This window comes from Blennius ocellaris, assembly GCF_963422515.1.
Source record: "Blennius ocellaris genome assembly, chromosome: 4".
In the NCBI taxonomy this organism is placed as follows: Eukaryota; Metazoa; Chordata; class Actinopteri; order Blenniiformes; family Blenniidae; genus Blennius; species Blennius ocellaris.
Genome location: NC_137653.1, coordinates 11,350,773 through 11,376,335, shown reverse-complemented (window position 1 = coordinate 11,376,335; position 25,563 = coordinate 11,350,773). Strand labels below are relative to the sequence as shown.

The window sequence follows — 25,563 nt, the reverse complement described above, 5'->3', positions numbered from 1 at the left end:
GGTATCGATTTAGGAGGAAAAACTTTCCCTAAAGAGAAGCAGTGTAGATCTCAGCCTCATGTACCTGCTCCCTCGGGATATCTGATTTCTTGTTCTGTGAAGAACCTATTCTGACCATTGAGATGCCACTGTTGAATCAATGCAACAGCAAGTCAAACAATGAACGAACACAACAAACTTTCATTCATACATTTTAATTATGGAGTGCAAACTTTTCAGTGATTAATTTCTATGATGCATATATTTTTGTTCTTATATTTTATAACTATATTATAACTTTTATTATAAAACTGCAATAACATAGTGAATGTGCTCCAGGATACTATCGATTAACTAAACTTTTTTTTGTAACTATGAAGCTAGTGGGGTCATATATATTACTACAAAAAAAAAGTATCTTATTTAAAAATAAGCTGTCTAAATAAAACCTTCACTTGTTTTAATCAATTATAGTTGCTTATTGGTAATGGTGAATAAACACAGCATTACACTCAACACGCAAAGCTTCTTGGGTAAAACCTCCCAAAAATATGTTTATAGTATTTAATCATTGATCATGAAAGTGTTGTACATTTGTACAGTTTTACAGCTTGACTCATGAGTGGGGAAATGTTAGGTTGCTCTTACCGTTTAGTCACGTAATGTGTCTGCTTGACCTACTGACAGATTAACTGCAGTTCCTGTTTGCATCCTGTCACAGTTTCAAGGGACTTAGCCTCCATGACAGTGTGTTACTTGTACCTGTAAAGCACGCAACTAATCCGAGGTAACTGTTGATCATGTGTGACTTTAGGCACGCGGCAATCACCCTTTTGATCTAAGCTTTTCTGCCTGCACTTCTCACATGGCTTGTGCATTTATATAAATCTCATTTAGTGCTCAGTGCTCATATCCCTATTGAGCCAGATGCCCTAGATAAGGCAAAATGGCTACCTTGACCTCCAGTCATGTGAAAACTATGTTTATATACGTACATTTATGTTTCTTTCTTTTTTTAATCTAAAAAAATACAACCCCCCCCAAAAAAAACCCCACCGTAAACTTCATTTAACAAATTTAAAGTGCAAAAACAACCCTCTCAACAATTAGTTGAACTGAGAAGCACTGTAGGTGCAATGGTTTCTGCATGTTGGCTCTTATAGATGTGAAAATCTGTTCATAATCTAGAAGTGCAATTGCATAGAAGTGATCAACATTATAGGCGTCAGTCTTTCTTGAAATGTAAACACACAAAGCATGTGGGTTTGAACAGCTCGGATAATTTTCAAAATGTATCTGTATGTTTTAATCAGTCTATCGAATAATTTGATCTGCTTGAATTGCTTTGAAATGTTAAATTCTGCCTGTGTCTACCTGAACTCGGCTGTTAATGTGGCTCCATATTATTGTTACAGCTATGTTTTGTTATGGGTCCCTTTTAAATGACCAAATGCTGTATTTCACAAAGTCAACTAATGTGGAAAACAACTTGTGAATGTGCACTCTGAGTTAAAATTTTTCATTGTAACATCACACGTTTTCATCTTATTCCATGAAAGTGAGGTCGGTAGTCCACATTCTGGTCAACATCCAAATAAGCTTAAAAACAACAGCCAACAAACCAACCAAGCAACCAACAGCCAAATAAACAAACAACAAAACCAAAAGCCACTGCAAACAAGGTCTCATCTGTTTGGTGTGGAAAAGTAACAGTAAAAACATATTAAAGTCTGTTTGACCTTCATTGTGTGTCCTCAGACTCAACCTCTTTGACCAGTGAGGCTGGTAAGCAACAGCAGTAAATACTTTTAAAAGGCTGTGACAATTGAAGGAGACAGCTGTCCCCTCTAAAGCACACCCTGACTCTCAGATAACCTACTCAACACTTCTGAATTGCGCACGAGGTGTCAATCCAATTTACAAGGATTGAAGATTAGAACAGGCCAAACCCCTCCGGTTTAACAGCTTGCTAGGGACAATTTTTGGATAGTAAGCGGATAAGCACAAGCTCCTTGGTCTGGAAATCCCACTTGTTAGAATTGGCATACTTATGAAAGGTATGTGACAGATGGTTTCCTGTGTGTACCTCCTGGGCAGTCCCGTCCATGATCCTATTATTTTTCAAATATTTACACATCACATTTTATTCTCATGTCAATAGTTGAGTATGTTGACAGGGGCAGGAAACTATTTGCTTGACCGAAGATCAAAATATGATTTCTGGTTCATTTGCTTAAGACACAATGTTTGGCCAAATAATATGCTGCATACCTTGCAAATATGCTATTGTATTTATTTTATTGTATATTCTCAACCGTGTCAATGATTTGTTTTCAATAGATTTTTAAAGTGTGTCATATCAGAAAGATTAAACGCACTGAAACTAAAAAGAAAGGTTGTTAAACAAATGTCTTTTCCCTCATTGAAAATTCCATTGAACACCTATTGAATTGAAATTACTTCTGACCAACATTGCATGCATAATTTATCTTTATTCCAAACTTACATATAGTAATTTATATTAAAAAAAAAACATCCAACAGAATTTCGAAAAAGTACTTATGTACTATATTGTATTTTTAGATTCCGATGTAATTTAGGATTGGGGTTATTTATTTCAAAATTTAGGGTTGGGGTTATACATTTATAAATTGTTGACTTTAAAATAAATATACAGTTTCATACAAACACTGAAATTAAAGTTAGTCAGCGTTATAGTTTTAGAATATTCAATTTATATATATGTCACAACTGATTTGAGGCAGATGGTGTCCAAAAGAATAAACAAAAACAGAAATATTCCAGTAGTACTGGCAAAATAAACCAATAAAACAGACTAGATCCCTATAGTTTATTCTGGATTGATTGTGGGCTTGGGCCATTTCTGTGTAGAGTTTTCATGTTCTCCCTGTGCTTATGTCAGTAATTCTACGGAGGATTTATTTTCCTTCAACACTTCAAAAACATGTGTTTGAGGCTGACTTCGCTCTGTCGCGCCATCTGTCGCTCTGTCTGTTGCTCTGTGTTTGCTTTTACATTTGATATGAAACAACAAAAAAAGAAGAAAAGGAAAAAAAAATATGTATGGTTACTTAGTCTATTTGTTGTTGTTGTTATTGTTGTTTGTATGATGTTCCAACTTCATTTTGGTTTCTCAAACTGTATAACGTCAATAATATAAACCTTTACTACACTTTAAATGTACGTAATTAACAAAATTAATCATTAAAAACTATTTCCAACTTGTTAATTTACTGTAAACCAAATACTAAAATTGAAAAAGTCTGATTTTATTCACTCTGAAGTGATACAAAATGAGTGAAACATTCAAGTATCATACTTGATATGGTGGCTTATTTGAGGTATGTAATATAACACTCCAACAGCACTGGACTATTGAACATTTTCAAGAATACACTCATTAATACGCTTACTCACTGCTTTTTGTCTTGTAGGAAAGTCCAGCAGTTTTGGCACGTCACAGATCAAGAAATTAACAAAATCATACACATTAATACAAGTGGTGGGCCATTGTCATTACTTCTTGGTATATCTAATACTTTTATCAAGAAGGAACTCTATAAGGTATTAACTTTGTGTACCAGAAAGTGTATTCTTTTAAAGTGGATCACAGACAAGGGCCCTTCCAAGGTACAATGGCAAAGAGTCATAATTGATTATATTCCACTGGACTACTTCACATATAAACTACACTCTAAAAACACACTGCGCAAGAATTGACAGATGCTATGACAAATGTGTATAACTGGCTTGAGAAATCCCAACTATACTTGAACATATCCAAGACTGTGTGTATGTATTTCTCAAAAAGAGCAAATACTGACAGTGATCCCAAGGTTTCTGAGCAAGGTAAAACAATTGAGGTGGTACAAGAGTTTAAATACCTCGGAATCATTCTCGACTCATAACGTCTTTTTAAACGACAGACAAAAAACACTGTGAATATAATTAAGTTTGTCTTGTCCAACTTTAAGTTTATTAGAACCACTCAAACTCTTGAGTGAGCAAAACTGTATTTTGATACCATGATCATGTCCTATTGAGTAACAATGTGGGCATCGGCCTGTAAGACGACACTAAAGCTGATTGAAACGGTTTAGAAACAAGCCAAGGAAGTATTAGATAAAAAAAACAAAAAATGTACCATCACTGTCAGATATTAAAAAAAACATGAGCGTTTTAAGCTGGGACAATACTGTTAAACACACCGACGCTATCTTGATTCACAAAATCTTCCATGGCAAAGTTATCTCCTCCATTGCAAGAATTTGTGAAAAAAAATATAAACTCAAGCAGATCGACAAGAGCTGGTTCTCGAGGTAACAGTGTAATTCAGTGTAATTGCAGAAAGAGTGCATTGAGTCAAGCCACTTTTTCTGTTTGTGGTTCTCATACTTGGAATTCAATATCAAGCACAATACCGTACATGAACTTCTGATTCTGACCTCTTTTACCAAACATCTTAAAGCTTGGCTATTGGAAGAACAACACTTGTCACAACCGTGCCTAAACTTGTATATTTGTTTAATGTTAGCTAATTGTTGGGTACCATCCACAACTTTAACTGAGTACATACACATACACATACACATACACAGTACATAAACATCACAGTTTTATTTTCATGACTACCACTCCGTCTTCCCCATGAATATATTCGCTATTTATTATAGCTATCTTTATTTACCTTTTAGTTATTAGGGCTACATGCAAGGTAATTTGCACTTTATATTTCTTAAAAAATATGTACTTCTAGTATCATATAATTGCCTTTACTGGTATTTAATTACGTAATGTAATATGTATTGAGTATTGTGCACTTAAAATAGCACTGTATATTTACTGTGCAATCGTGCAATTTTCAATATAATTACGCATCTAACACTTTAACACTTCAGCACTCTGCATTTTAATCAGCTTGTTGATATCTAATATTACCATTCAACACTAGTGAAATGCGTTTGGCCCCCTGACCCTTGGCCTGTATGTTTCATGATCTAATGTACTGTTTCATTGTTTTGGCTTTCCTTTTTTTCTGTTCAATTGTGTTTTCAAGGACACATTTTCCTCTCTCTGTAATTACTCCTCCTGCTGACATTGGCCATGAAGGCAAACTGTTCCATTTGTTGTTACTGTTGTTTTATTGATTTTACTATCTTATGTTGTTGACGTCAACCTGCCAAAGGGGGTTATTGTTATTATGCACTTTATCAACCTCTGTCAGGTTGTCTCTGCAGTTTCAAGTATCAGCTCCATTCAATAATTTTTTTCCCCACCGTGGTCTCTCGTAGTCCTTCACTCACTTTATATGTCTAATAAGGTAAGTGACTTATCACGAATAATGCAAGCTCACTTTCCTCATTCCTGCTGTGGTAAAAGGATTACCTCAAGTGCTCCCAATTATCTATGAGAATAAAAATGTACAGGCTAGAAATTCTTCCCACTTCTTGCCGCAGCATTGCTATTCTTATATAGATTATGAATCAAATAAAAGTTATGCTGTCACAAGAAAGGACTCCAGTGTGGAGAAAAAATGTATTCAATTAGCGTCCAATAAAGTTACAGACTTTGCGTTCACAAATAAGATAAGCTCACTTTTCTCGTCAAAGGCCATCTCCCATATAGGAATTACCTCATTTGCCCCGAAACATGATTATCTACGAGACCAAATGGTAAACCTTGGTCAGTAATCTAATTATTTCACTTGGCATTAGGGTTCAGAGTCTCATGCAGTGCACTGAGCAGACAGCCTGATGAGAATGGATTGATTATTAATGTTTTTATTTACATTTTTTTTAATAACCTTTCAGGTCATTGTTACATTTTGAGTTGTTGGTACATATCGGGCTCGAACAGGCCTTCAAAAAAAACCCACATTTATTAAAACCATTGAAAGTCTGTTTCCTTTTTACTTCTATGTTTTCAATCAAGACCACTTTTGACTGTCATAGTTGGTTTGTCTCTGAATGTAACATTTTGCAATGAGGTAACAGTGAGTTCTGGCTTTTGGTGTCGGGGAAACAAAACCTCATAACCTGGGTGGGATCAGATGCCGTGCTACCTGGCCTTTAAACAAGGATTAACCCTGTCTACGTCCTTAGGCTCAGTAAGCTCTAACTACCCAGCTGATAATTGGACAAAAAATACACCTGCAATGGCAGTGTTTACTGTGTAGTGTTGCAGTATATATTGCTTGAAAACATCTTTTAAAATGCAAAGAATGCACCATTGTATACTTGCAGCTTGAGTCTGTATTGTATTGTACAGTGTGAGTGTGCATGTGGTAGAATGTGTTTCAGAGGAATTGCTCCTTTTGTCTGTTTCCTTTTTGTCAGGTAGTTTTGTCGTATGGGAACTTCTGTTGGCCTAAAAATGTTTTAAAGTAAACAAACAGTATATTGCTAGATGAGCAAAAACAATGATACAAGTACACTATTTAAAAGCACAGCAACAAGAAGTCCCTGCTAAATATATGGCTGCTTTCTTAAGATCACACAATAAGTATCACTATTAAAAAAATTATGGAAATATGCAATGTTTGACGTGTTCATGGCATCAGTTTCAATCATTGGGCGCTTTGCAAATGGTTATTGTTCAGTGTGACATCGACTTGCACACAATGTTCTGTTCACCTGTGATGAATGTGTGACGTTTGCTTTAATATAAGAAGAAAGAAAAAGTGAGTTGTTCTTGGATGTGAACTATTCGCTGTGACAAAAAAAAATAAAGGGACATTTTATATTAAAAATTAACATAAAGGAAAATAAAACAAAGCTACAACTGGCCTCCGAATCTGAATTACTTGGTGTAATGCACGACAGCAAAAATGTGTGGAAAAGAATACTTTTTAAGATTTATTGTAATGCTGAAATTGTAGCTGCACATTTAGGCAGGCATAGATCAAATTATCTTTTTGATGGCACAAAAGGTTTGTGTTCTGGGTAATATAACTACATTTTAGAAACTTGCCAAAATATGCAAAACATTTCTATTCATTTCTGTACTTGAATATTTTTGGAAGACTTCTTGCTTGTTGGAAAACTAAACACTGTTTGATTGTTGTCTTTCTCGCCATTCACAGCACCATCAGACTGGGATCACAGCCTCACATCTCCACTCTTTATTCACGGCTTGTTTCTGGTGGCTCTTGAGGAAGTCATTTTGCCTTGCTTGTTTGGCAGTGAATGGATTTTATCAGGAATGATTTATGTTCAAAGGATTCAGAATTTAGTTTTCAATTCAGAGCAAAGGAAACGCCACAGGTCCAACAAACACTTTAATTGAGCTCACGCAAGGCAATCCACCAATCTAGCAGAGGTGTTAAAAACTAGGCAGGGATAATCACTGAGTCTATAAGCATATTACAGTGTTTCGCCCTACTAATTGCTTAAGGTGTCAACTATAGATTATGATTAACCTTCCAACCAGACTAACTCAGTGGTCGTTTTACTGGCAGTTATTCAGTTTCAACATTTCAATAATTGCTTTATGTCAGACCTTTTAACGGTCTGCCTCCTGATTTGTTTTTAGCTCTTCAACTCTGATTCAGACTAATTTAGACCTTGTGATTAGATTTACATTAGATTTTGAATACGAGCTATTCATAACTAGAAATAGTGTGCATTTCATGCAGTGACATTAGTGAAGTACAGGTGAAGTACATCAGCTCATTGGATGAATTTGGATTTTACACACTACTCTGACACATTACCTCATGAACTTCTGGAAATCTTGACAATGCACGTGAAGTTGATTAAAAACCAGAGGCATTAATGGGCAAAAAGAACACAATAAATCTTATGATGAAACTTTCAAAGCGATAGACTTTTAGAAAGTAATTACACCCACATTATGTTTTTTTCTTCCCCCCGAAATACAGAGATTAGTTGATTGCATTTGACTGTGTGATTTCTACTGTGAGTTGGACTTTTGAGTTTGTCTCAAAGTTGTTTGACTATTACAACAATTTGAAGGTGTTGTTTATTTTATTTTAGTATTATTTGTGTTGATGAATAAACTAATACAATTATAGAATACATCTTAAACAATATGCTATAGATAAGAATGACCTCCATTCAGCATGTGGGAAGGTTAAGTTGTGACACCTTAACATGAACGTCTGTTGTAGTGACTTGATGGTGAGCATCAAAATCTCTGCATTGGATTAATAGTAATAGTTGAAATAGAAAAATAACCTTTATATCCAAATAAAATACAGCTATTTCTCATTCAAATGCATTATTTTGTGCATGCTGACAGTGTGGTCTGTTCAATCATGCACCTTCCTAAATACAAAAATAAAAGCAAAATGACCCAGCTTTTTGCTATTATATGTTATATTGCAACTTGTCAGTTTACATTCAGAATGTGTCATATTAAAGTGAGTAATGTATGCATTTAGAATATTTTGTATGCAGTGTTTAAAATGAACAGTAAACCAAAAAACAAGAGCCAAAAAGACAGATGCTGAAAGCTCTCTCGGTAATATCAGGTAAATTCCCTCCAATCGCCTCCCCTCCAGAGCCGACCCCACCCGGTTAAAAAAAGAAAAGAAATTAATGACATCGGAACAAGTGATTATACTCAGAGATTATGGACTGAATACAACGAAGATCCTGTAATCTAATTTCACCTGATGCCCCTCAGGGCTATATAACCACGCCTGCCGAGTCACTTTAAGAAGTGAGAGAGCAGACTCTGCTGCATTGACTGTGCTCCAGGATTTTTCCACTCTGCCAAGCAAACAACTAAACAGGGAAAATGGCCTGGGAAGGAGGAATGGAGCCCAATGGCACAGAGGGCAAGAACTTCTACATCCCCATAAGCAATAGGACGGGGCTTGTGAGGAGCCCATTCGAATATCCACAGTACTATTTGGCGGATCCATGGCAATTCAAATTATTGGCCCTCTACATGTTTTTTCTGCTGTGCGCTGGCTTTCCCATCAACGCTCTGACACTGGTGGTCACAGCTCAGAACAAGAAGCTCCGGCAACCTCTTAACTTCATCCTTGTTAACTTGGCTGTGGCTGGACTCGTCATGGTCTGCTTTGGATTCACTGTCACCATTTACTCTTCTCTCAATGGCTACTTTGCCTTGGGCCCCATGAGCTGCGCTATTGAGGGATTCATGGCTACGCTTGGAGGTAAACATTAGGAAAAGCTGTTATGACAATTGCAAGTCGTGTGATTGAAACCTCTGGATGCGTGTGTGAAATGGACAGTTTTGAATGCCTTCATCACAGCTTCTGCTCTCCTGTTGTTTCTTCTGCAGGTCAAGTTTCTCTCTGGTCTCTTGTTGTTCTGGCTGTTGAGCGATACATTGTGGTCTGTAAACCCATGGGTAGCTTCAAATTTACAGCCACCCATGCTGGAGCTGGCTGCGCATTCACCTGGATCATGGCCATGTCCTGTGCTTCTCCTCCTCTGGCTGGCTGGTCAAGGTAACGAGACAATGTTTATGTCTGCAAATTGAAATAACAGAACAATGTATTCATAGTTTAACTTTGGTTTGGGTGCATTCAGTAGAAGAAGGGTGAAGTTGCAAAAAGACACACCTGCCACATTTAAACCTACTTAGTAAAAATTGTATACCAACAACCTTACAGGTCTTTTTTTTCATGATGAGAGACATCATACAGTAAACTTTACACATGACATTCACCTCCTCCTGATGCATTGTTTTCTTTTCAGATACATTCCCGAAGGTATACAGGTTTCATGCGGACCTGACTACTACACTCTGGCCCCAGGTTTCAACAATGAATCATATGTCATGTACATGTTCAGCTGCCACTTCTGCGTTCCTGTTTTCCTCATCTTCTTCACATATGGAAGCCTTGTGCTGACAGTCAAAGCCGTAAGTGAAGCTTCTTGTCAATGTTTTTGTTTTGTAAAAGTTCACAGTTATTTCAGTTGAATGTGATTATCATCCATGTTTCGCTCAGCTTCGTAATGTTGGTCACACCACTGTGAAATGCTCATCTGGCTTGTAGTCTCAGACTCAACTATTTTCTTGATCCAATAATACCAGGAATAGCAAGCCCCCGATGAGAGCCCAACACAGATGATGACTGATGGTGATTTTACTTTCAGGCCGCAGCTCAGCAGCAGGACTCTGCATCCACCCAGAAGGCTGAGAAGGAAGTCACACGTATGTGCTTCTTGATGGTGTTGGGCTTCCTCATTGCCTGGACCCCGTATGCTTCCTTTGCTGCCTGGATCTTCTTTAACAAGGGAGCCGCATTCTCAGCTTCAGCCATGGCTGTCCCTGCCTTCTTCTCAAAGAGCTCTGCAATATTCAATCCTATCATCTACATTTTGATGAACAAACAGGTCAGTTCAATCTTACTGTGGCGGACCTCTCACTTTTGTATTTGTTTATTTTTGTTTTGTATTTTTATGTTGCGCAATTAAACAATCAAACAATCAAACAACCAACCAACCAAACAAACAAACAAACAAACAAACAAACAGAATGAATAAATACTAAAGAGACACTCGTCTAAATGAGTAATCGAAACATCACTTGACAGACACTCCAATTTGACTTTTTTTTTTTTTTTTTTACCAGGCTACCATTTTCAAATGGGGAAAAGTTTTTTAAAAGGAGCATGAACATCAATTTAGTGAAACCATTTGGACAAACATTGACTATAACTCTTCCATCCTGTTAATAAAATAAAAAATGGTGAACGCATATGTCATTCATCATGAAGTTGTGATTGCAGACAAATGCTGATGTTTATTTTCTTTCATTTCAGTTCCGTAACTGCATGCTTTCCACAGTTGGAATGGGCGGGATGGTTGAAGATGAGACCTCAGTATCTACCAGCAAGACAGAAGTGTCTTCTGTCTCTTAAAGATCTCTACATATCCACCTTCCTGATGTCTTCCCAATTCTGAATCACTGTTCTCACCTGGAAATATGCAAAGGGATCCAATCTTAAAAATTGACATTTATTTACATATATCAACATTCAGGCGGCATTTTCCTGTCCACGTTTTTATTTTTTTTGCATATTTTTGAGATGAAAACTGGACTGCAAAGTGAAACACAGCCTGATGTGTTTCTTTCTGAAGCAATCACTGGTTGCATGTTTGGATGATGGGTGGGTGCTTTGCGATGAGGAAAGGTTTGCAATTGTGGTAGCCTATGTCATTCTGTAAATATTTTGTAAACAAAAGAAAAATTAGGAAAATATATTAAATGCATGCATGAAAAGATTTGCTGACTCTTGTTTTCTTACTACTTATAAATGCTTCAGATGTGACTGAAAACATCTGAGGATTGGAAATGCAGCTGTGGGAATCTGTGAGACCTTTTATGAGCTAAATTAGAAAAGTCAACAAAAGAGCTCTTCAACTGGAAGTTACGCACATTGGTGTGTGTCCAGCAGAATCATTGCTGGGAAATGTCTTCAGTGGAAGAATACCAGCAAAAATATAAATACAACAGCAAAAATAGGATCTTCTATAATTATGATGACAATAAGAACATTGATTTATTGATGAATCAATAAGCAATGGGAGGGGAAATAATATATTTGATGCATCAAATAACTGGAACAAAAAGACCTAAAGCATTATTTCCCTTGGAATTTTATATGGTCATTCTCGGGGCGGCTTAATGCTGGGGCAAGAGTCAAGAGGCAAAAGGAGGGAACGCCCCCTTAAATAAACATCCTGCCACCTTAAATCAAACTTTCACAAGTTGAGAAATATAATGATGGATTTACCAGAAAATGAATAGAGACTCAATAGAGCCTGATATGCAACAACAACTCAAAATGTAACAATGTAGCTGGAAAAAATTATGCAATAAAACCCGAAATGTAACTGGTCGATGATGTAATAAAAGTGCTGAGCCTGAAATGTAATTAAAAAAAAAACCCATACATTTATAAAATACAAAATGTCAATGACAATAATGTAAAAAGATTTACAAGAATTTAAATGTGATCTTAATATGTTTAATGATCATACATTGTATTATACTGACATTATTCTTTATACATTACCCAGATTATAGAGAACAGAATGACTTGGGCAACAACAATCATGTTTAAATACAATATGTATGTAGATATATGAATAAGCAAATAGTTCAAACATTTAGAAGTCATTATTTCAGCGTTAATCAAATTGAAGCAGTTCAAGTTCAAGTGCACAGCATGAATTATTGACACATTTTATGATGTAATTATTTTTTTAAAGTTTTTTTCTGATTTTTACTTGCTCCATAATGTAATATCAAAAGGGTCTAAATTTTAGGCTCAGTTACATTATTGACCAGTTACATTTTGGGTTTTATCCTTATATTTTCTAACAATTCGAGTCTTTGTTACGTTTTGGGTTGTTGTTACACATTGTGCTCTAACAGGGAGTAAATTTACTACAGTAGCTGAAAGACCCACTGGAAAAGGCCCAAATGAGATGATAGATGTGGTGTCTTCTTTGCTCTTTCCATCAGTTACTGGCTCATCTACTCAGCCTCCTCTCAGCTAAACATATAGTCATTGTCAGTATCCAAATGACATGGTGTCAGCAAAAAAAAAAGCAAACTGAGCGGCACAAGCACAGGAGACTTTGAAGAAGCGACACGTTTCTGCTGTCAAAATCATAGCCAAACGTAATTAACAGTAACTAAAAATGCATCCATATTTATTCGCACAGTCAGCTGGACAGTAGTCCATTGCTCTGATCACAGTTCCAGATTGCTGCAGAGAGCAGACTGTCTGACTGCTGCTTTTCCTGTACTTCTGCCAAAAATTGCTGGCCCAGTCATAAGCAACTTCTTCATATTATGTATAAAATGACAGAGGATAATGACTCTGCAGTTGATTTTTGCACCAAGGCATCAGGCCTGCTTAGTCAAATTAGGAGGAATCCCTTCTGAGTGATTGGAAAGTTCCTGGTGTGGGTGCTTGGTGTCTTGAAACCAGCAAATGCTATTCAATCTCAGTCAGTTGATCGGTGCACTGCTTATGAGGTTGTTAGTGCAGCACTGGACCCCTGATGGGATGAATCAAATCCAATGAAGAGAAGGAGAACACTGAGCAAACGTCTGGTTTGATGTTTGCAAAGTGTTGTGCTCTCAACTTTGGGCCATACAGACTCTGGTGACACCTACCATTTACCTCTATCCATCACTGAAAAGATCCCTGCTCAACATCCTTGTCGGAGCCATTTCCGAACAGGAAAACACAATTTCACACAAGATTATTCACCTGATTAGAGCAATACATATTCTTGCGCCCCCATTGAGCGCATTTCTCGATGCCACCCTTTTGCACCCTCTGGCTGCGCTGGCTGGCACTGTAGAAGATAATGACACTCTGAAGTACCTGTGGTAAAAAAGATACTGTTCAAAAAATGAGCAGCATTAAAGGAAACAGACCTGTCCACTGTGTGTAAGCCTTTCCTGAGTTGCATAAATTGTATGTAACCGCTCTGGTAATTGGTTTGTCTTCATTCTTGTGTGAGAGTTTCTTCTTCATTTTGCAACAGGTCCTAACCCCCTATTGTAACACTGTAGAAATTTGGTGATCTTGGTCTATGAGAAATCCATAACAAGTGACTTGGATATGGATGAATTTGTGAGAGTTGTTGCAAAGAGAAATAGGAGACAACGGTTGTTGAGTGGGATTAGGAGAAAGGAAAGTGTACCTGTTCAGTTGCAAAAACAAAAATAATTCAGTTGCTTGTAAAACAAACAAGCTTAAAGCAAGACAAAAAAGAAGAAGAAAATTAAAGTGTTGTGTTCTAAATCTGTTGTGGTCTGCAATGTATAATTTTGAGAAATATAGGAAAAGATATCGTACACAGTTTTTTATTTAATTGCAATGCCAACCCATTTTAGTTTTCTGAATATTGGCAATAATGACAGATTGTATTTTATTCTTACTTTTTTTGCAATATATTTGAAAATCAAATCATCCAATTAAGGTAAATCTTGTATTGTTGGTTGTCAAAATCTGGATGGATATTTCATTTCATTTATTTATTTATTTATTTATTTATTTATTTATTTATTTATTTATTTATTTATTTTTATTTTATTTATTTATTTATTTATTTATTTATTTATTTATTTATTTATTTATTTATTTATTTATTTATTTATTTATTTATTTATTTATTTATTTATTTATTTATTTATTTTAATAACTTGGCCAACTATTTCTGCTAATATTGGCAACAATAGTGTTATTGTTGGATTTTAGTTTATTAGATAGAGGTCATCCAATTAAGGGAAATGTCATGTTTTTAGTTCTTATAATCTGTTGAGGAATATTTGATTCTATTTCAAGTCAAATCAAGTCCTCTATTCATCACACACAAAAATTATACATAGCATATTGTGCCAAATGGGATGAATAAAAATAAAAATTCAGAATACACAATAAAAAAAAATGCACACTATATGACAATGTTGATAATAATAAAGAAAATTAACGCACACAAAAGATAAATAGATAAATATAGGTGGACCAGTGTTGAATAGTACATTTTTTGTTGTTTTATTTATCAGCTATCCCCCTGAGGGATTACCACCTTATTGTGGTCAGCAGGTTTGTGACCCTGAAAGCTACACTATGATTGCTCTTATGCTTCTATTTCTAAACTCAGACTAATCCTGTGGTTTTGAAATAAAGACTCAGTGGCGTGACCACATGGGCCATCTGGTGCAGAACATTTTTCTCCCCATTGGTTTCCCTGATGTTGAATCGAAGCGTTCCATTAACCTTACTGCATAACCTAACCTAACTATATTGGTGGAAAAGCATGGAAAGTGTGAAAATAAATAATAAGTCTGGGGTTGCTGGTCCATCATTGGAGGTTTGTCTGTGGCAGCATACCCAAGAGACTGATAAGAATTGTTGCTCATTTTACTAATAAGGAGAAAGTACAATTACTTCCCTGTATGAATGGACGGCGTTTTAACATCTCCATTGTGAGTTCAAAATGCTGCAGCCAGCCTGACTTATAACTGATCCAACAAAAAGCAAATCACATTCGCGCGTCCCTTCAGTAGCTCACAGAGGCTGTGTAACCACTCAGAGGAACTGCAAAAGACTCAACAAAGACTCAAGAAAAACAGTGCATGATTGAATACAGCCCAGTATATATGTTATATTGCTCGCTTTTTCCCCAACCTTGCGTTGTTGAAAAATGTCTGTTATCACAATGTTGTCAATCCAATATCTATTCTGATTGAATCCTTAACTTTGAAAACTCGACTACTCTACTGATCTGAGCAATCCCTCATCATTCTAAGCTAAACTGACTGAAAGAAGGAGAACAAATAAAAAAACAAACAAAAACAAGCTGTAACTTCTATCTCCTATTAGATTTTACTTTGAAATATGTGTATTTTTAAGGTGAAAGTGAGCAGCTTTGCTTGAACTTTCCAATCTTAATGATGCAAGAAGAATATGTTCATGTTATACTGACCATGAATAAAGAAATGGATAATTGCAAATGGATTCGACAGAAAATCTAAATGTATTAATTCAAATGTTTTTATCCTTGGACCATCATATCCTTAAACAGTCGCTCACCTTGACCTTTGTGTTTTTTTATCTCGTCACTGCAATCTTGTTCAAGATGATTTCATAAAGTCTGTGCATGTTCAATTATTTACCTTTTTACACTTTTAAACCTTATAGTTATATATTTAGTGCTTTTTTTTTATGCATACTTTTGTGCATTTTCTTATTGATGCACAAGGTCTTAGTCAAGTCTTATCCTGCCTCTGATCTTAACTATACTGTGACAAAGCTGAAAGGAAACACATATCTGGTTTGGCGATCTTCTCATGCTGCTGTTTAACTCATGTGAAGAGATGGTTCTTCCAACGGAATCTCCCTCCCTGAAGATTCATGCTGGTTGAAGCTTTCTGGCAAAACTCAAATCTTCTCGCTGAATATTGCTGAGAAAGACACTTTAAACCACCACTACTAGTTTCTAGTTGTGGGGGAAAAAGTGGAACATAAGTCATATTGTGCTGAAAAATTTGCAGAGTACATTAAAGTAAACAAGCAAGCAGATACAAACGTCAACCTGTATTGCATGCTCAAACCATGAAAAAGCAACTTTGTGATTTATTTGCGATTGCCAACTAAATTAACCTATAGTTTGGCTTCAAAACATGAAATGTTTGTGACAAGAAAGTGTGAAATGTGAGAAAACCATCATTTCGATGTTCATACAGCTATCGTTATATATTTAATTATGTATAGTAAGATTTTACAGTTCAACTTATTTTATCTTATATTATCTTTATCTTATGCAAAAGACTGATTTGGTTTTAAAAGAATAAAACTAAACTGCCTACAACTCCTGAATGTTCATGCATCACTTCACCTATCTGAATGGCTCCACATCTTATATCCGTTCTTTCTTCAGATCATTGGATCAGCACCTTTCTAATCACCGGGTCTAGACTTAGGCTTTGAGACGATGGAGCTCTCCGCTCCACTCCTGTGTAGTAGCGCTAATCACATTAGATCTTCTGCCATACTGCATCTCAGTTGAAATGACAAGCATTTCCTATGATATTAATTTTTTTTAATCCATACAGTAAAAGTTATCTAAATTAACCAATTCCGTCTGCGTTTTGTTTGTTTGTTTGTTTGTTTGTTTGTTTGTTGTTGTTGTTGTTGTTGTTTTTTTGGGGGGGGGCATAACTGCAGAAGAAATAAAGTACACACTTGTTTCACTTATATGGTCGATTTACTTTGAAGTGCACAGAAATTTTGGGCATGGCAGAAAATATTGAAATGAAACTCCTGTCCTGAAAATAAAATAAGTAGGCTACAAGAAAGAATATCATTGATAAAAGCTAAGAACAAGAGGTGATTGTCTGTCTTCGTTCATTAAATGTGATAGCTGTGGGGTTCGAGTCCAGGTTGCTTGAGTGGAGATTGCTCAACTGGGTGGTCTCTTTGTCACAGTGATGTCCAAGCCATGTAACACATGACACTACTGAGGTCCTGCTGTGAGTCACGATGCCCCCTGCAGGCGGTAAACCACCTGAAGTACAAAGAAACAGCACGTGACCTGTCAGTGTCGACCCGAATAACACTGGCTTTCATTAAACACACATTTCTGAATAAACATAGTTCAGAACGACAGCTACAATTTTGAAAGAAATGTTTCAGACAAGAAGTTTTTTAATGCATGATTTTATTTATCTAGTGTCATATATAAAACTTGTTCAAAATGACAATATAACTTTACTTTACACTGATGTAGGCACTGATATGTTTAAACAGCTTGACGTATTACATGACTAGATTATCTCGTAAAATGTCAAAGTTGTTGTTAATAAAATCAATAGAAATCTTGTTTTGTTAGAATGAAGTGTAACCCACTCTTATGATCATGCTGTTCCACCGTTTGGTTGCAAAACCTTTTTGCAAAAAAAAAGTAAAAAAATAAAGAAAAAAGAATGAAAAGAAAAGTGTCTGACACTCTGCTCTTGTTCAACCTCTATAAAGTTTACAGCAGTTCCAGTTGGAGTGGTAGATTTCAGCCACTTGCAAATGTTTTGAGTTGGGTTCAGGTTGAATCAGTTTTTACTGCTGGGCATCAACCATGACTTGTACAGGCCGGCCAAAAACATCACCTCAAACTAAACAGTAATCCTCAGATTTCATTGTTCTCTTGATATGCTCACCCGTTCCAGTAAAGCAGCAGTCTGAAAGAAACTCCATTGTGTGTTACTGTGGACAAACTGTAAACAAACTCATGTTCCACTTTCCACAGAGATGTACTATTATTCTTATTCTTATTCTTATTCTTATTCTTATTCTTATTCTTATTCTTATTCTTATTCTTATTCTTATTCTTATTATTAAATATAAGCATTGCTGATATTCTCAAGAAATTCTCATTGGAGATGTAACCGGTTCAGGGTACACCCTGAATTTACCTGTAGCCAACTGGGATTGGATGGATGGATGGATGGATGGATGGAGGCATGGTTATCATCATATCAAAACAAACTCCACAAAACTCTTTTTTATTTGATCCTTTGTCTTAATCTGTCAGTGATCATGAGCAACGTTTTTTAGGGAATGTATGAAAGATGTTCTCACTGACGGTGAATTCCGATCATCTGTTGATTTATGCTGCTTTGTAAACAGGTCACAGTCACAGTTAAATTGATGCCTTGGAAGGATGGAAAGTCAAATTACGTAAGTATCCAAATACGCTGATTGTGATTAATTTTATGACCTCTTGAGGTATTGCAGTTCTTCAGATGATTACTGCATGCATTGAGTTTGGGCATCCTTGGATGTCACCGCCCTACTCAGTCCACATTACAGATTATTCCACATGAAGATGGAAGGAAGCCATTGTCCAGATAGATGAAATATCTCCACATTGAGTAGAAAGAATCCCCCTCTGAGATAATTGTAGAAGCAGGTATGCCACTGTTAAATCCATTCCAATCGTGATCAGTCACGCTGGCTGCAGTTGTAGTGGAGAAGACTGCTTCAGGGAGATCACACCAGTGAAAGTTGCATATGGTGTCCCATCTGTCAGGAGGTCCTTCACCACCGAAGTGCATTTTCGTCTCAGCCTTTGAGGCGGATCCCGAGATCTGCTGGGCTGCAGCCTACATTTTGGAGACCAGAAAATATAATCAGCATTCATACCACATTCTGTTGAATGAACAGCAGCTGTAAAGTAACACTCCTTGAAGGTGTTGCTTTCATTTAATCCTCTTCACCTCGTCTTACAGCGTTGACTCCGGGAATAAAGCTTCTGAAACTGGAGCACATTTCTTATGTAGGCATTACATGTTTTAGATTTAAAAGAAAAGAATAAACATTATCAATATGTTTTTGTTTTTAGCACCATGTAGAAAACTGCTGATATATGTGAAGGGAAATCTTACAGTAATGTATCTACAATATATGTAGTACGTCTTATCTGTATATTTAATAAAGTTTGTTGTACTTTACTGTAAATTCACCTTCTTCAGGAAGAAGAATTGTTTGTTGGATCAATACTGATGTTCAGAGCTATTAAAAGAGTGTATAAGTCAAAGGGTGGCATGATAGCAGAGTGGTTAGCAAGTCCGTCAGACAGAAGTCAAATGACACAAACACACATCCATCAATGCTTGGCTTTATTTGTGATAAACTTCATACTTTTGAGTTCAATGTAAACATGTATAAAAACACCAACATGAGTTAATAGCACTTACATTGTGTGTTTTGTATCACGTTTGAAGTAATAACTGCAGACTTAAGACACATGTTGATGGCTTTGGAGGCATGCTTCTCTTTGATGTAAACTCAGTGATTTGTTGTTCTTTATGGTGCAGAGTAAAAAGCCTGGCGCTGCCGTAGCGGCATGTAGGGTGTGACAAAAACAAGCCATTCACATTTACAATGATGACTGCACCTGTTCTTCAGTAGAGGTGCCATGGATGACCCCCAGGAGATATGAAACACCAGAGCTAAAGTGTCTTTGTTTGGACCGACTGTTTGAGTCGAGAATCAGGATCCAACCAGTTAAAAAACATATGAATGCAGTCACTTCACCACCTGTGAATATTTAATCCCTGAATTATATTTGGATATTTGTTTATATTATTCTGCACTGAACAAACATCTGACTGCATTTTTTTTAGTAATTGATACAGACATGTAGTGTTCTACATTTCTCTCTTTTGTTTTTACATTTTATTCACTGGAACTGCACGACTGCAACTCTTTGACCAGTGGAGTGAACTTCCTTTTCTACAGAAATAAAGACGCATGGACGAAGCGTCAGTTAGCATCCCTGAACTCGATATTACCACCATCATCATCGAAAATCCATGGCTTAAAACACTAATTCAGTTCTTTTATATATTGAACTCATTGTTTTCTCACACAATTGCTTCAAGCCGCAAATTGTTCTTTATTATAGGTAAAACTAATAAGAAATCTTGAAGTTCAGGCTTAAAGTCTGTACAAAGCATTTTAAAACAGGTCTTAGAATTTAACACAAGCATGTACTGAAATACTACATTTATTCCCATAACTCTTACCACAGCAGTGGTCTCCATCATGCAAGGCAAAGATGTATAACAATAAATATCTAAAAATGGCTTCATCATTTGAGCAACTTATAAACTCCAAATAGGCAGAACATAGATGGTAGCCGCCCGATATTGAAAGAAGTTAAGATGTTGAGTGTTAAAATGACATTAGTTACACATGAGTCTACACATCCCCATCTGAACCAAAAAATGCAGAGCTCTGCTGGAAGGCAAATAAAAAAAAAAAAAAGCGCCTCGATTTGGAGCAGCAAGAAAGACCAGAGACACTCAAGGATGAGAGAAATCTGAAATCGCCCTGAACAAAAACAATTTGAATTCCCTCAAACATCCAGATGCCAAGGCTGATTGTTTTTCTATTTGTCCTGGGTTTGTTTGTTAAAATGGAGGCTCTGCCCTTCTCTTGATAACTCCTCACACCTGGCCTACTGGGAACTTGTCTCTGTTCAGGACTGTTAAGGCCTTCTCATGACAAACAACGCCGGACTGACTGCAGAGACTACAGAGATCACTGGCCCTCCTTCCCCCCTCCAAAGCAGAGGCTGTTGGAGGAGATGGGCTGCCTGCATACAGAGACTAGGCGTAAAGACACCTCCTCCTAGTGGCGGGCTGCAAAACTCCCCCTCCCATGCATGCCCTATGTGCCTTGTCTCCAAGATATGTTGTAATCTGTGTTGATGCTTCAAATGTGCTTGAGGTGTTATTTATTACCTAATTACAAACTGTGCTCCCTCAGAGCACAGTTTGTAACCTGCCTTTTTTCTCCTCTCCTCACCTCTTGTTGTCTCTCTTTTCCCCAAGCTTTATATGCAATTTTGCTGTACTTGTAGAATGACAATAAAGTAAAGTCTGATTCTGATTCTGAAGATATTATTTGCCCTTAGTATGTCGCACAAATATCATTTCAAGAGAGTAACAGAACTGTAAGTAGGAATGGTATATTTCTCACATCTTCTAGCACTTTACTTTCAAGTTTCATTGTGAATTCCTGAAAAGCACAGGCTTACCTGGTTGAATGGTTAATCTGTCATCAGTCCCACACCTTCGTTGAACAGTTTAAAGTTGAGAAAATTCTCCAACCTTGTTGAAGCAAAAAAAAAATCAATAATCTGTCATGGAGGAACAAACCTGGAAAAAACTAAATCTACAAAGATTGAATAAACTGTGGCTGTTCCAATGACTTCACTCCCAGTGTGTTTGCATGGCAAGAGCTCAAAGTGCTGTTTCAACACCATGGAGGTCTTCTAGAATTACACTGTGCTTAATTACATTACAGCCCTTTAACATTTTGCTAAAAACATTTAAGATGTGAAATTGGATTTCAGGTTGGTTGAGGTGAAGAGAAAATTGTTAATATACTTAAAAGCTATTTAGGTTAAGTAGGGTTGTCACATGTGAAGACCCTTAAGTGTGTTAAGGGTTAAAGTTCTTCTCCACAGTTCTTGGGACAGGTTTACTTAACCATTGCTAGTACACAATTGCCATTTATCCAGGCCCCACTATCAAATCCATGTACGCGTGAGCAAACACAATTACCATCTTAAAAGAGTGGAAGTAAATTAATACATACCACAACCAATAATGTAATAATGACCAATTACAAAATAATGTGGGCCATTTTAAATGTAATAAACCCCAGTAAAGCAATACACCATTGGTCGTCAAATAAAAATATTTGAAACAATATTACTTTGTTATTCTGTGGTTACATCACTGACATAGCTTAAATACCCCCCTTGGCAATGGGCAACAGCAACACTATTTGTTTGCAGTTTTACCATTGAGTATAGATATAGTGGATGGCATTGTCATCATATTCAGTCAATAAGGATGCATAAAATGTAGCTTTCAAAATTATGGTTGTGAATGTGTTTTAACCACTTTGTTAAACTGCTGGCAGACTCTGACTTTATTTTCATTATTATCTTTAATATTACTAAATGTATTCCTTTATTGGCAGGTATTACATGATCAGCCATTAATATGTTTTGAGTTACTAGAATACATTTACATACAAACATTTGCAGCAGTCTCAACTACTCTGTTTAATTCTCACTGATAGAAATCTCACACACACATACAATCTAAAATGATTGGTTTTACTAAAGTGATCAGCACGTATCAAACAAACAAGAAACAATATTAGACAAGCACAAAACTAAAATAAAAAAGCCAAAAAGTATGATTGATTTCAAACAATAGAACTTGATAAATGTGTTTATGTGAATTTGTCAAAGTTAACAATAGAGCGACAATTTGTCATCAATCTTCTGTCTTGTACATTTTTCTTTCAAAGAAAGAAATAGGAAACACACAGAGATTTGTGTTTGTTTCTCAACCTTCTTGGCTGCTGATAGCACTATCGTGAGCTCATAGAGACAACAAATTAGATAAGTGAGAATATTTTGAGTCTGATCTTTGGGAGTGATCTTTTGCTATATCACAGCCAGGCTGTCGCTGATTAATCTAATCAAGATTAAGACACCCACAGTTTCTCCATGTGCAGATTGTTGCTAAGGACTGACCTCAATACACAAACACAGACACATTTTGAACTGATTTTGTTTAAAGCAACCAAATTCCATCACATATTCTAAGGAAATCTGAACCAGTGTTATGATAATGAAAGAGTCTCCTCCTTGTATAATCTTGTATCATTGTGTGACATGAGAACATGCATGCTAATCTTTCCTATATCTTTGAAGTATACTATTCTCAACGTATTCTTTATTGCTTGATGACATTTTTATTGACAAATGATGACCTCTAAAGCAAAACAATCTAGCTGATCTCCATTGATTAGTCAAGATTACAATCATTTCTGCAGATTTGGGAAGTACAGCAAATAACGTCAGACAGCATCCTCTCTATCCGGTGTTAAATTCAATTAGTGACCTTCCACAACCTGACAATCCTGTAATCCCACTTTGGCCATTTGACGAAAGCACCAGTGAACAGGTATAAAACCACCCATCGCCACTCTGAGGCTTGTGTGCATCAGCTCTCATACGAGTCTTTGCAGGAAGAATCTTAACAGAACAACTGATCAGCAAAGATGGGGTGGGAAGGAGGAATTGAGCCCAATGGCACAGAAGGCAAGAACTTCTACATCCCTATGTCCAACAGGACTGGGATTGTTAGAAGTCCTTTTGAGTATCCACAGTATTATATGATAGACCCAATGGTCTTCAAGCTTCTAGCATTCTACATGTTCTTCCTGATCTGCACCGGGACACCAATCAACGCCCTGACCCTCTTCGTAACAGCTCAGAACAAGAAGCTTCGTCAACCTCTCAACTTCATCCTGGTCAACCTGGCTGTGGCTGGACTTATTATGTGCATGTTTGGCTTCACCATCACCATAACATCAGCCTTCAGTGGCTACTTCATTCTTGGACCCACCTTCTGCGCTATTGAAGGATTCATGGCCACACTTGGAGGTAAGAAGAAAGGAACACGGAAATTATCTTTACCCTCAGGAGTAGAATCTGAATGGTCTAATTCCATATCTCCCTGCAGGTGAAGTTGCTCTCTGGTCTCTTGTCGTTCTGGCTGTGGAGAGATACATTGTCGTCTGCAAACCCATGGGAAGCTTCAAATTCACTGGAACTCATGCTGGAGCTGGAGTCCTTTTCACCTGGATCATGGCTATGGCTTGTGCAGCACCCCCACTGTTTGGCTGGTCCAGGTAATGAGCACATGGGAACCAACTCATTTTAAAACCATTCCAACACCCCAAAAAGGTGGCAGTGCTTTACATTACAGGATCTTAAATGACTTTAGATGGCAAAAGGCTGCTTCAGTTGAACGCTCATTTTCTTCTCTTCAACCCCTAACAGGTACCTTCCTGAGGGCATGCAGTGCTCATGTGGACCTGACTACTACACTCTGGCTCCAGGCTTCAACAATGAGTCATACGTCATATACATGTTTGTTGTCCACTTCTTCTTTCCAGTCTTTGTCATTTTCTTCACTTATGGAAGCCTTGTGCTGACAGTCAAAGCTGTAAGTGCATTTGTGTTCATCACATTCACTCATACTGTGTAACTAAACTGAAAACTGACTGGCAATGCTAACTCCAAAAAACAAACAAAAAAAAAAAATGTGTGTTACCTGCAGGCTGCAGCCCAGCAGCAAGACTCTGCCTCCACCCAGAAAGCTGAGAAGGAAGTCACACGCATGTGCGTCTTGATGGTCTTTGGCTTCCTAACAGCTTGGACACCCTATGCCACCTTTGCTGGATGGATCTTCATGAACAAGGGAGCAGCCTTCTCCCCCCTGACTGCTGCCATCCCTGCTTTCTTTGCAAAGAGCTCCGCCCTGTACAACCCTGTCATCTATGTGCTGATGAACAAGCAGGTTGGTTACATATGCTATTTTGTATCAGCTTTTATTCTTCTTATTCCAAAGTGTATCTATGTACCCAATGGTCTTTTATTTTCTTCCTTCCAGTTCCGTAATTGCATGCTGGGTGCTATTGGAATGGGAGGCATGGTGGAGGACGAGACCTCAGTTTCTGCAAGCAAGACAGAGGTGTCTTCCGTGTCTTAAGTCTGATGACATCTTCAAATCTCTGGACATTTTCCTTCCTGATTGCTTCCAGATTATAGGAGATCCCATGATAAAGAAAATCTTTAACTTTTGCCAAATGGAAATATGGATTCAACAAGCGGACTCTGGACCAAACACACTGAGGAATTCTTTTTTCATCTGCAAATATGTGTAAATTAACAAATGTAAAAAAAAAATGCATTTGCTGTGGAGGTGATCTTGTACAGCATTTGTGCGTGAGTGTGTGTTTGTGAGCTAATATGAGTGAATGAGTGACTGAGTGATTGTGACTCCACCTCTACTCTCAGGACAAACCTGCTAAAATGTGACAACATTTTGACTGGTGAATGCAAAAACACATGTGGGGCATTTTCTTGTAATTATTTGGAGCATATGTTTTGCTGGGTTACCAGTGACATTATTTTTATGTATACTATGAAAATGAAAAAAAACCAAAAAACAAATAGGATGGATTAGATAATAAATGCATGCATGAAAAGAAATGTTCTGTTGTCTTCACTTTCTTTCTGTAGAGTTTTTACTGACGTACCCTCCAACAACAACAACAAATTGACAATCCCAGATAACACAAGGCATTGTTGGTTCATTGGATTTGCATCAGCAAGAAACTAATGAAAACACCAAACTAAATTTAAAAAGGGTTTTTTACCAATTTAGACATTGAATGATTATACCTGTCATCTTAATAACCTTTGTGTGGACTGCAGGCTATCAAGCCCTTTTTAATCCAAAGTTTAGAAATGCCAGCACTTCTGCTTCTGCATACTGCACTTCTGCATACTTTATTAATCCCCTTGGGGAAGTTCTTTCGCTGCATTCAACCCATAATTTTCACAGTTATCGACCTGACGAACTGCAGCAACCCAAGATCATAGGACCGCCCCCCACATGCTTGTACAGTAGGAATAGGTATGATGGGTGCTTCTCTTC

At 37.0% G+C, this 25,563-nt stretch overlaps 2 protein-coding genes across 2 annotated transcripts; both read left to right on the top strand.

The window, feature by feature from the left end:
- Positions 1–8,760: 8,760 nt before the first annotated feature.
- Positions 8,761–10,861, top strand: LOC308128789 (green-sensitive opsin; the record flags this gene model as incomplete). The annotated part of the gene is made up of 5 exons (XM_080494454.1): positions 8,761–9,145; positions 9,274–9,442; positions 9,693–9,858; positions 10,095–10,334; positions 10,763–10,861. 5 exons carry the CDS (start codon positions 8,761–8,763, stop codon positions 10,859–10,861), a joined length of 1,059 nt encoding a protein of 352 aa, XP_080350580.1.
- A 12,255-nt stretch (positions 10,862–23,116) lies between these two features.
- Positions 23,117–24,612, top strand: LOC308128788 (green-sensitive opsin-like; the record flags this gene model as incomplete). Its single annotated transcript, XM_080494453.1, has 5 exons — positions 23,117–23,501; positions 23,581–23,749; positions 23,901–24,066; positions 24,181–24,420; positions 24,514–24,612. 5 exons carry the CDS (start codon positions 23,117–23,119, stop codon positions 24,610–24,612), a joined length of 1,059 nt encoding a protein of 352 aa, XP_080350579.1.
- Between the last annotated feature and the right edge of the window lie 951 nt (positions 24,613–25,563).